This window comes from Alligator mississippiensis, chromosome 4 (assembly GCF_030867095.1).
Source record: "Alligator mississippiensis isolate rAllMis1 chromosome 4, rAllMis1, whole genome shotgun sequence".
In the NCBI taxonomy this organism is placed as follows: domain Eukaryota; kingdom Metazoa; phylum Chordata; order Crocodylia; family Alligatoridae; genus Alligator; species Alligator mississippiensis.
Genome location: NC_081827.1, coordinates 136,289,277 through 136,302,190, shown reverse-complemented (window position 1 = coordinate 136,302,190; position 12,914 = coordinate 136,289,277). Strand labels below are relative to the sequence as shown.

The 12,914-nt window shown below is 46.7% G+C and overlaps 1 protein-coding gene across 1 annotated transcript in view; it reads left to right on the top strand.

Moving 5' to 3' along the window:
• CDPF1 (cysteine rich DPF motif domain containing 1) overlaps positions 1-12,914 on the top strand; it is a 38,405-nt gene that overhangs the window by 8,895 nt on the left and 16,596 nt on the right. The window contains exon 2 of the mRNA XM_006269487.4: positions 7,578-7,678. Coding sequence (XP_006269549.2) covers positions 7,578-7,678 — 101 coding nt within the window. The remainder of the gene's footprint in view (positions 1-7,577; positions 7,679-12,914) is intronic.

The window sequence follows — 12,914 nt, the reverse complement described above, 5'->3', positions numbered from 1 at the left end:
CCCAAGAGTGTCCCTACTGTCGGGACCCAGGGCAGCCGACCAGCAGCTGTCCCTGACTCCCACCCGGGCAGTTAAGGGTCCGTCACCTTAGAAGGCTGTCAGGCGGGTACTTGTGATGCTTGGAGTGGAATTAATTAGGCGGACGCTTATCGGTTGCAAAGCAAGATTATTTACTCACGCCGTTAAGGTGGTGAATAGCGGAGGTCAGAGATACTTGGTTAGTTACAGCTTAAGGTTCGTAGGTCATAGGTCGGTCTGCATAAAAGTTCGTCGGTCAGGCAGATAAATAGAGAAAAAAGTCGAGCCGGCAGGTCGTTGATTTACGTCTGATTAGGTCGAGACGGGGGAGACTGACAAGTGATCAATTTGTCAGTTACTCTCACGCATACGTTCAGAGGTTTTTCAGGTGCGTGTGTGGAGGTCTCCCGTTCTTCACGGAAGTGAAGACGGGTTTTATTTGTGTAATAGCCAATTGCTTTTTGCCATGTCATAAATTTAATTAGAATCGCCAATTATCTAGCGGTCTTCGCTAGGGTGTTATCATAGGGTTACTCCCTGTTTTTTCTGACCAGTTATAATGATTTATGTACAGCACAGAAGGCTAAGTTTTATCTCTGTTAGTGGCGCAGCAATAATTTTTTTTTGACATGCGCAGCAAAAAAGCGGTTACTATTATATTTGTTAACCCTTAGTTAACCTAGTGTAGAAAAAAACTGTTTTGAATGGTTTTACTTGCCTGTGACATGGGCACTACTTAATTTGGTTGTGACACCTACCTTGGGTAGGTGGGATATCCTGGTCCCTTTTCAGGAAAACAGAGGCAAAAAAAATGTTAAAAATATTCACTTTCTTGTCTGGCGTGGCCACAAGATTACCGTTTGTGTCTTGCAGGGGCCCTACATTGCCTGGTGCCCTCTTCTTGCTCCCACTGTACTTGAAAAAGGACTTTTTGTTGTCCTTAATCTTGGATGCTAACCTGAGTTCCATCTCTACCTTGGCCTTCCTAATAGCCCTCTTACACTCCCGGGCCGAGAAGGAGTACTCCTCCTTGGTGATAGCTCCTCCCTTCCACTGGTTGTACACCCCCCTTTTAGTCCTCAGGCATTCCTGAATGCCCTGGCTGAGCCAAGGGGGTTTCTGAGCACTCTTACCCCCCTTGCTTCTTTCACGGACTGTTACCCTTTGGGCCTGGAGGATCGCTCCCTTAAGGTACGACCATCCCTTGTGGACTCCCATCTCCTCTACCTTCTGGGCCCTTAGTGCCTCCCCCACTAGTCTCCTAAGCTCATTGAAGTTGGCCCTTCTGAAGTCAAGGGCTTTAGCCTTGGTGTGAGCCCTAGACGCCCTGCGTTGGATAATGAAATCCAGGAGGTGATGATCGCTATTGCCCAGGTGGTCAAGGACCTGCCGTCCTTTCACCAGGTCATTCCCCGTGGCCAGGACCAGGTCCAGCAAGGCATTACCCCTAGTGGGGCTGTGCACTTACTGGATAAGGTGAAGGTCCTGTAATACAGCCAGGAACCTACGCGAGCGGTCAGATCTGGCTGTCTGCTCCTCCCAGCAAATGTCTGGGTAGTTTAGGTCACCCATGACAATAACATCTCTTGACCTAATTGCCTCCCTAAGCTGACTGGAGAAGTCCTGGTCCAGCTCTTCCCCCTGGTTGGGTGGTCTGTAGTAGACACCCACTGTAAGGTCTCTTTCGCCATGCCCCCCTTGTAGTTTGATCCATAGTGTCTCTGCCCGACCCTCCTCTAACCCAAAGCTAATCCTTGGTGATGTGAGGTGCTCTTTGACATAGAGCACAACCCCCCCCCCCCCTTTCCTCTCTGTCTTGTCTCTTCTATATAGGGTGTATCTATTAGCAGAGCTAACCGCACTTTGTCATGCATTGGTAGGTACATCATGAACAGGTCCAGGGAAGTGATGTTTCCTCTCTGTGTGGCACTGGTTCGGCCACAGCTGGAGTACTGCATCCAATTCTGGGCACTGCAGTTCAAGAGGGATGTGGACAACCTTGAGAGGGTTCAGAGGAGGGCCACTCGTATGGTTAGAGGCCTGCAGGGAAGGCCCTGTGAGGAAAGGCTGAGGGACCTGGACCTTTTCAGTCTCCTCAAGAGAAGGCTGGGTGGAGATCTTGTGGCAGTATACAAATTCACCAGGGGGGCAGCAAGGAATAGGAAATGCACTGTTTACTAGAGCACCCCCTGGAATAACCAGGAACAGTGGCCATAAGATGATAGAGCTGAAGTGGCAGGGGGGAGGCCAGGAGCAGCTGCGGCCTGGGGCTGAGTCAGGAGGTGGGGGGAAGGGTCCAGATGCAGGCCTCTGGCTCCCCTCGCCCCCTCCCCATCATTCTTGACAGGCAATTTGCTAGTTTGCTATATAGCTCATTAGGCTGGGCCCTTGCAGAGTCAACAGCATTTTAAGCCATGGTGACCCCACTGTTTTGGGCCCTGTTTGGTGATGTTTGCCAAATGTTTAAGGCTAGTGAAGAAACAAGAATCACTGGAAAAGGAAAAGAAAGGGACAGCTTAGCTGTGGGAATGAAGAGGAAGTTGAAATGTATCCAGTGTAGTGGATTAAAATTAAGAAGAAGAATCTTCTTCATAGGAGTAGACAGGTTCAGCACACCAACAGATAACTAAGCATATTCAAGCATACCCACAGCACTACAAATTCCCAGTAGGGAGACCTTATATAATGTGGTGGGGACAGGGTCAATTCTACAATTGAAACATCTACTTCAGTTGTAAATCATAACAAAAGAAAGAAAAAGAAAAGGCCCAGAGGCAGCATGTGTGCAGCTGTACAGCCTTGTCTCATTTTTTGAGTAACTTTTCTGGAAGACTTCTGCCATGTATTGTTAGGCTTTGGGACACTTGCTTGAGAACCCCAGACCTCTAGACTTCTCCCCAGGAAAGGGAAACTTTCACTGGGTAGCAAGGAAGTATTTGTGCAAGAAGTCAAACCAGGGAGATGGGAAGATGCCTGGGAATCTGGGTCACAGGTTCTGAATCAGGGACTCCTGTTTTGCAAGACTAAATGCTCAAGCAGTTGAACATTGCACCCAGACTCCCTGTAGTTGCTGTCAGAAGGGAGTTATAGACTGGCAGTGGCCAAGCCAGAAGCAGGTGAGCAAACATCCCCACTTGTCCCCTATCCTGAAAGGATCAGGCGCTGCTATTTGCTTATCCTCACTGCTCTTGTTAGTCTGGGTGGGCTTGAGAACCTGATTAGCATGAGAGGTGTAGACTTTAGTTGATTTGCCAAGAGAATGGAAAGTGCCTGAGTGTGCATGTCTGGGGGTTTAATTTGTAAGAAAGTGATCTACCTAGGTATAAGACTTTGGTTTTTGCAGTTTTGAGATTGTTCTTACCCGAGTTCTTTCTACATTTTTGTTAGAGCATTGTGCAGCATTTCACTGTGAACACAATCATGGCTATTCAGTTGCTAGTACTAAGCAAACCATAGGTTCTTTTCATTCAGATTTTACTGAAGAGCAGCCAGTTCCTCCTATATGCTAACACTGGATTTCTGCCTGGTCAAGGAAGAAACCTGGCATCAGCTTTCACAGCACCTACTTTATAACATTCACATGCATATACAGCAGCAGGATGGCTTAGTACCAAGAAATAAATCCCTGGAGCTATATTTATCCCCTCCACGACTAGTTTAACAGAGCTGGTATCTTATTTCCCAACACATTGTGTTAGGCCCTGCTGCATATTTATGCAACCCCACCTGCCAATATACTCCAGTTTTTTAAAGAAGCTTGGAAAGTGTTTGTTAAATGCACTAAGTTGAAATTGTCCATTAGTAGTTTCACTTGTGCTTGTGGGGCTCATGATAACTTCTCTAGAAGGAGAAATAAAGCTTCTTAATTTATTTATGTAGAGCGCATGCTCTCTTATCCTTCTCCGCTGGGAAAATTAATCTAACAATATGAACAATCAGTGTTATTAATAGTACATTAATGTTTGAAGTGGAGAGAAAGTCAGGTCAGCACAGGAGTTGGCCTGAGGCCATTCCTTTCTAAGGGCCTCTGAATGTGACAGAAAGCAGGTTTAGTGGGAACAGATCTCGGGTTATCTGGATTTGCCTAGTTTTCATGAAGGCTAGGTCCAGCTGAGCCTTAAGAAACCATGGTTGTTTTGTTTTCAACAGAAGGATCAGAATCCTTCTGCAGGTGTCTTGCTGTGGTCACCTGCACAGTACATAGATTGAGGAAGACTCTGAGCACCCAAAAACACATTTAGGTATCATGGGCTTGAAAACTAGATTCTGACTCTATTAGTGTTTTGTTTGGCTTAAGGGGTACCTACAGGGGAGGGAAAGAGAAGAGACAAGTTAAATGGCAGAACTGACATGCACTTGTGGCCACTTTTCTTGAGGTTTGTTATCCCTTATTCTGATCACATGCCTGGAATTCTAAAATCAAGTCACACTTGGGGGATGAAAAAAACCCACTTGAGCTAAAGGAGAATCCCCATTAGTAGGCCTGTGCGAATAGGGAACTATCTGATTCAGATTCCGCCAGTTCAGATGCCAGAGCTTCGATTCGGCCAAATCGCTTCGGAAGATTCGGAGCCGATTCAGAGATTCAGCCATAGAGTATAGTGGGGAATCAATGAAATATCTATAACTTTGTTGTTTTTTGACTGATTTGGATGAAACTTGCAGGAATGGTAGCCTCTCCTGAGGCATGAAGCCTGCCAAGTTTCAAGGTGATAAGTGCAGGGGTTTCTGGGAAACAGCACCTCAAAGTCCTGAAAGCAAAACTCATGTCATGTGTGTGTGTTAAGCCACAGTGGGGTGAAAACTTCAGGGGTGGTAGGTCTTGCTGAGGCCACAAAGCATGCCAAGTTTCAAGGAGATAGGTGCAGGCATTTCTGGTTGAATTCATTATGCCCTATGACTGAATCTCCGAATCTTTTCCAAATTGATTTGGAAAGCCTAAAGCTTCTAGTGATTCAATTCAGATTAATAGATTCAGCTTCCAAATGGCGATCCAAAGCTTTGCACAGCCCTACCCATTAGGTATTAACAGTAAAATGCCATTTATCACAGTTTTGTAGTTCAAATTGTATCCACCAGAGGGTAGTGAGCCCTGATAACGACACCATTTGTGCTTCTCTGTACTGAAATTATTCTCCGTGTATCTACTCTTACTTGGAGTTGGCAGCCGACCTTATCCAATTATGGAGTATTTTGTTTAGATTTTTGATTAAAAGTTGACGTTCTCTGCCTTGTTAAATTGTTAGAAATACATGAGAGATTCTAAAAGGGTGGGGACAGGTGTAACATTTGAAGCACTTAAAATGAAGTGCTTCAGAAATGGACCACTTTTGATGTAAACAGATGTACAGCCCCCTGCCATGCCCCTTGCCTGGACTTCAAAATTGCCATGCTTGCATGCAGTGGTGTGCTCTCCACCAAGGGGGTCTCCTGGTTCAGGGTGAAGGAGGCGCTCCAGGAGAGCAGACCCAGTGCACACAGGAGAGCATTTATTGACAGTCTGCCTTGCTTTTTCTCTTTCTCATGGGGAGAGCAAAGCACTGTTGGCATGCTGGTGGATCCATACAGCATACAGATGTAACAGGAAGCACTTGAACATAAAACACTTCCAAGCAGTTCCTGTTTTCTGGTGGGTTATTTTTGGAGCATTTTTGCCATTTTCAGGATGCATTAGAGGGCACATAGGTCTTTCTGCTTGCCCCTTCACATGTATTATGGCTGTCCAAACCCTGATAAGAATCATAGAAAAATAGGACAGGAAAAACACCTCAGGAAGTCATCAAGTCCACTGCCCTGCTCAAGACAGGATCGTCCCTGTCTAAACCTTTGCATCAGATGTTCATCTCAAACACTTCCACTGAGACAGATTTTAGCACTTCCCAAAGTAATCGCTTCCAGGGCTTAACTGCCCAAATAATTAGGAAGTTCCTCCCAACATCTAACCTAAATAGATCGTGTTGCAATTTAAAGCCTTTACTTTTTGTCCTGTCCCCAGGCTCATGGCCTATAAGCCAAGACCAAGACAAGTAACTGCAGCTAGAGATAAAAAGTCTTCAAGGAAGGGATCTTTTACAATGTCCTGTTCTACAGCTTTCCATCCTTAAACCTTCTTATTCATATTCAAAGATTCTTTGAATTCTTCAATAAATGTGCTCACTTTGATGCGTAAAGCATCATTAGGACTCTCTGGATTGCAGGTCATATTGCCCTATGGCAGTGCCTCTCAAACTATCTGATGTGGCAGACTGGCAATTTTTTTTTCAGTGGGCCAGGGACCAGTGCCTGGTTTAGTCGGTGGCAGCAACTGCGTGTAACAGCGCTACACAAATGCGTGACTGGCTGTTTCTTTCTCTTTCCTCACCTCGCACGACGTGACATCACCTGGAGTGTTGGAACGTATGAACTGTGGCGCTATGACATATCAATGTTATGCTTCTGAAAATATATTTCTTTCTTTCCTGGCAACTCGCTGCAGACCAGTGAATATATTTCTTTCCTGGCAACTTGCTGCGGACCGGTGTCCGGTGGCTCGCGGACCGGCAGCGGTCCACGGAGCACCACTTTGAGAAGCACTGCCCTATGGGATATGGAGAGTTAGGGCTAGCCACAAACTCAGCTCAAACAATGAGTCTGGCTCTGGCAATACATGTCTGGAGGGAGGCTGAACCTTGTCCTGATTACAATTACTTCATGGTAAATAAGGTAAAGCAATATTGCAACACCCTCCTGTCCTCAGGGAGTAGGTCGTTGCAGAGAGGGGAGGATTAGACTCATGAAAATTACTTCCTGGAATGAAAGGGTGGGGGAAAACCCCTGATTCCTAGTTCCTTGGCTAGCTTGTTGCTCAACGCCAAAGTAAGGCAGGTGAAAGGAAGGGCCCTATTGATAGGGAAAAGTAGGGAGACAATGAAGAGGTCACCTACAGGTACCCGGATGGCATTAACACAGAGGTACTGAAAAGGATTTTTTTCAGGCAGAGGTTAATTAAAAAGTAATGGATGAAAGAGAAAAACCTTACTCAGATCTATGTGGCCACAGATTAATTTTCTGAGGGAAATGATTGCATCTTCAATACTGAAATTTGTTCATACTGAGATTAGACAAAACACTCCAAAATAATTTATCAGCTAGACAAGGAGTCAGGTCCTGCAAGGCACTAAACAGTTCACATACTCCAAATAGAGGGCACTCAACATATTGCAGGGTAAAGGCCTGAATATTTAAGTAGATCCTTGCTCATAAATACTCTGGGAACTTGCTGCAGGGAAAAAAGTCTCAGAACAGACTTATTTTAAGAGGATTAAAGGTGTGTCAGTGCAAGGATTTTCTGACACTCTTTTCCAATTATAATTTATAGCTGTTTATAGTAATACAATTATTATAAGGTTCCTCTAAGTCTGTAATGATTACAAGGCTCCCATGGAGAAACAAGAGTAGCTTAGAATATGCTGCACTAATGAGGTTTGAAGCAAATAAAATCTGATACTTATCTGTGCTCTTTACTCTGCCACTGACTGACAATTTTATGGTGATTGATGATTTCTGGCATTTTTTTCCAGTCCTTTGAGCCGAATATTCTGAGCAGAACTGCACTGAAGTTTTTAGGAGCCCCAAGAGAACCATTCTCCTATGTCACATCCACACAGTTCATCAGACCAAGGTACTGGGAAACACCCCCTTATATTATTATTTTCTTTGATTGTAAATGTTTTCTTGGTATTGCATTAAAATATTTGCATTGTGTCATCATCAGCATGACTGGTCCTTATCCAGTAGCATTTTAATGTGCTTAATATTAACCATGTGAAAAACTGCATTCGTTTCAAAGGATATGAAGTACAGTAGATGCTTACATGCTCTGCTGCTACTGCATGTTCTCAGAATCAAGCAGTAATAACAATTCCTCCAGTAACCACTAGCCTTGTATGTATTTTCTCTCTCTGTTTCTTAAAAAAAATCTATTGAAAAAAAACCCAGACCTCCCGCCACAGTAACCCTTGTAAACACCTGCACTAATGAAGCTGTTGCTCCACCTATGATTGTTATAAAAGGATTAGACTTATAAGTGTTATTCCTTGGGAGTTTTGTAGCACTTTGAGAGACCATACCCTGAGTGCCAAATAAGCTATTCCTGATTTACTTGTATGTTGGATTAAAAGGAGAAGACACCTTTTCTTCCAAGTAGTGAATTTGTTGTCACTGCCAACTAAAGTTGTGAAGATAAGTTTCCATTTGACAAGTTTACTTGACTGTAAAATTGAAGTGCCTTATTTATATTTTTGCCTCAGGTGTGCTTATATTTGATCAGTTACATGCAGCTTTTTCACAGTAAAGACAAGCCCTGAGAGAGTACTGAAAGCTTTTTCAGGGCACATGCCTTAGGACTACTCTGTATAGCAGTTAAGTCAAATTCACTTAAGTGTGAAGTTAATGTGCATAAATAAAAAGCTTAATAAGTCCCTATGGGCATGCTCATTCAGAAGGAGCGGCCTATTTTGTAACTATATAAAATAAAGCCTCTCGGCTTCTGAATGAAAGCATCCAGCCGTAGGTTTAATGCACTTTTGACTTGTGCGTATTCACTTTCTGCAGTCAGGTAATTGGTCTTAATGGGCATTCATACACATACCTTTTTGTCCCGCAACATGCCAGAGATCTGCCTCTGTGGAGTAGACTCAATTAATGAAGTCCGTGCTGTATGCAAGCTGACGTGCACTGAGCTGTGCTGCGCGCAGTTGTATAAGTGGTGAAATGCACATCAACACGCAGAAAATGGCAGCGATGTGCTTTTGAACTAAAGCACCTCCAACGTGTTTTAGTTTAAAAGTGCACCACTGCCATTTTCTTCATGATGATGTGCATTTTGGCACTTATACAACTACAAGCGTCACAGCACTGAGCACTTTTCAAAGTGCCTGGTGCTGTAGCACTTGCACATGGAAAAAAGCTCAATGTTCCAAAGTGTCCCTGCATAGACAAGATCCTAGGGTAAAAGCTATTCCCATTAAGCAAAGCTGTAACAAGTGGCCCATCACTTGGAGTGAAATGGAAATCATTGCAGGTTCACCTAATCCAGTCATTGCCTTGCAGGCAGAATCACATGCTTTTTGACCAGCCTGGCCAGAAATTTGTCAGTACATAGGTATCATTCTTTCCCATTTAGCAACCCCCATTTAGGCCAACTGAACAGCTTCTGTTCTATGTGACAGCAGCTGTGAGTGAGTAGGTACCTTCTCTACTTCAGTTCAGAACAGTATGTTGTCATCTTGTCATTAAATCGGACTACAGCTGTGCCAAAACCCTGCCTCAAGTGAAATGATCTTCAGTTGCTCTGCCTCTTTATCATCAGTTTGCTTTGTGTAAATTTGGCAGCGCAAACTTCATACTCCTTTCCCAGACAAACCTCATTTAGTATATGGATTTCTCTGTTTTGCTACCAGCTATACAGAGGAGGAGTTTTGGGTTACCTAGAAATGTAGGTATCGTACAAGTGATCCATCTGGACTAGGGACAGACATTCAAAAAGCCAGAGCCTGAATTGATTCATAGATGTTGGGTCGAAAGGGACCTTGTAGATCTTCTAGTCTGACCCCCTGCTCTGGGCAGGAGAGAAGATTGGGCTCAAATGACCCCAGTCAGGTAAATGGTGAACCTCCTCTTAAAGATCTCCAAGGTAGGAGCCATCACCACTTCCCTTGGAAGTTGGTTCCAGATCTTAGCCACTCTGACTGTGAAGTAGTGCCTTCTAATGTCTAGTCTAAACCTACTCTCTAGCAACTTATGGCCGTTATTCCTTGTTACTCCGGGAGGCGCTCGGGAGAACAAGGTCTCTGCCAAACCCTGCTAGTCCCCACTAGTAAGTTTATAGACGGCCACCAGGTCCCCCCCTCAGCCTTCTCTTGTGAAGGCTGAACAGGTTAAGGTCCTGTAGCCTCTCCTCATAGGGTCTGCCCTGCTGTCCCTGGATCATGCGAGTGGCCCTCCTTTGGACCCTCGCAATGCTGTCCACATCCTTCCTGAAGTGCGGTGTCCAGAAATGGATGCAGTACTCTAGCTGCGGCCTGACCAGTGTCGCTTAAAGGGGGAGGATCACCTCCTTGACCCTGCTTGTGATGCATCTTTGGATGCAGGACAAGGTACGGTTAGCCCTACTGACTGTGTCCTTGCATTGGTGGCCTATGTTCATTTTGGAGTCGGTAATGACTCCAAGATCTCTTTCTGCCACCATGCTTTCGAGAAGGGAGTTCCCCAGCCTATAGGTATGCTGCTGGTTCCTACTGACCAAGGGCAGCACCCTGCACTTGTCAGTATTGAATCCCATCCTGTTTTCATTTGCCCACCCCTGTAACCTGTCCAGGTTCCGCTGTAATCTGTCCTTCCCTTCTAGCGTGCCCACCTCACCCTAAATCTTGGTGTCGTCTACAAATTTAAACAGACTGCTCTTCACCCCATTGTCCAAGTCGCTAATAAAGGAATTGAACAGCACGGGCCCAAGGATCGAGCCCTGGGGGACTCCACTGCCCACTTCCCTCCAGGTCCACCACCACTCTCTGAGTACGACCCCTCAGCCAATTTACAATCCATCTGACTATGTAGGCATCAATGCCAGTCACCTAGCTTTTTAATGAGAATGGGGTGGGAGACGGTGTCAAAGGCCTTCCTGAATTCCAGAAAGACTGCATCCACTGTGACACCTGCGTCCAATGATTTTGTGACCTGATCATAGAAAGCTATCAGGTTGGTCTGACAGGACCTGCCCCTAATGAAACCATGCTGGTTGCCCTTGAGCATCATCCTTGCTGCTGGCCCATCACAGATGTGCTCCTTGATAATTTTTTCAAAAAGCTTCCCCAGGATTGAAGTAAGACTAACAGGCCTATAGTTGCCTGGGTCCTCCCTCTTCCCTTTTTTAAAGCTGGGGACCACATTGGCCCTCTTCCAGTCTTCTGGCACCTGGCCAGAGCACCACAAGTGCTTGTAAAACCGTGCCCGAGGCCCTGCGATAACCCCTGCGAATTCCCTCAACACCCTGGGGTAGAGAGCATCTGGACCTGCTGATTTGAATATGTCCAGCCCCTCCAGAAGTTCTCTAACCTGGTCCTCCCTGACCCTAGGCTTGGTGGAGTTTCTCCTGAGTCCATCCTGAATCTTGGTAGGGGAGTCCTGGTCCCTGCACAAGAAAATAGAGGTGAAGAAATTGTTAAAGAGGTCTGCTTTCTCCTCTGGTGCAACCACCAGATAGCCAAGCATATCCTGCAGGGGCCCCACATTACCCAGGGGGCTCTTCATTCTCCCTATGTATTTAGAAAAGGACTTTCTGTTATCCTTGATGCTAGCCCTTGCGTATCTGCCTTAACTTTCCTAACAGCCCCCCTACAGACCCGAGCGGTGGAGGTATACTCCTCTTTGATGATAGCCCCTCCCTTCCACTGGGTGTACGCCTCCTTTTTGGCAATCAGGCATTCACAAATGCCCTTGGTGAGCCAGGGGGGCTTTTGGGCACTCTTGCCCCCTTTGCTTCTTGTTGGGATTGTCACCCCTTGGGCTCGGAGTATCGTCTCCTTAAGGAATGACCACTCATCTTGAGCACCCAGTTCCCCTATTCTCTAGGTCTGTAGTGCCTCTCCCACTAATCTCCTCAGCTCATTGAAGTTGGCCCTGCAGCAAAGGGGGCAGGTAGGGGTTTTATTCCTCCCTCCGCTCCTGGATGACTGCAGCTGGAGTCTGCCAGCCCTCACCACTGCCTCCACTGATCACTCCCTGCACAATGCAAGCAGTAGAATATGCTTTCTCCCTGCCCCCTCCACCAGACGCAGGAAGGAGGGGGGAAATAACTCCCCACCATGCCCTGTTACCTAAGGGAGCTTTGCTGGCTGGCCTCTAGCTGTGGCCCCACCCCTGCTGCCAGAGCAGTGAGAGGGGAGGGAACGTGATGGGAACAGCAGCCCCTCTCATGGTTTCCCAGGAAGCGCAAGGCTCTTCCTGGAAGAGGGGCTGCACTGCGGGTGGGAGCAGCTGCAGCATATGCGGGGCAACTGGTGGCAATGGTACTAGGGGAGCCTTGAGGGGGCCCCTCTGAGCCCCAGTGCTGCTGCTCACCCTGTGCAGTCTGTGGCAGCTCTGCACACCCCGCTTCCACCTGCAGCGTAGCGCCTCTTCTGGGAAGAGGCTTGTGCTCCGGGGAAGCCATGACAAGGAGTGCTTTCCCCATCAGGGTCCCTGCCATCTTGCTGCTCCAGCGGCAGGGGTGGGGGTGCGACCAGACTGGCCAGAATAGATATTTTAGACATTAGGGCTGGAAGGGACCTTGGAAGATCGTTGAGTCCAGCCCCCTGCCCAAAGGGCAGGAAGTCAGCTGGGGTCATAGGATCCCAGCAAGATAAGCATCCAGTTTGCTCTTGAAGGTGTTCAATGTAGGCGCTTGAACCACCTCCGGTGGCAGGCTGTTCCAGACCTTGGGGGCTCGGACAGTAAAGAAATTCTTCCTTATGTCCAGCCTGAAACGGTCTTGTAGTAGTTTATGACCATTCGACCTAGTCGTCATCCCTTGGGGTGCTCTGGTGAACAAATGTTCCCCCAGATACTGGTGGTCACCCCTGATAAACTTGTAGGTGGCCATCAGATCACCCCTAAGCCTGCGCTTTTCCAGGCTAAAGAGCCCCAGGGCTCTCAGCCTGTCATCGTAGGGTCTGCTTCCCTGACCTCTGATCATGCGCGTGGCTCTTCTCTGGACTCTCTCAAGCTTCTCCACATCCTTTTTGAATTGTGGAGCCCAAAACTGGACGCAGTGCTCCAGCTGCGGCCTCACGAAGGCCGAGTACAAGGGGAGAATGAGGTCCCGGGATTTGCTTGAGAAGCATCTACGGATGCAAGCCAGCGTTTTGGTCGCTTTACTA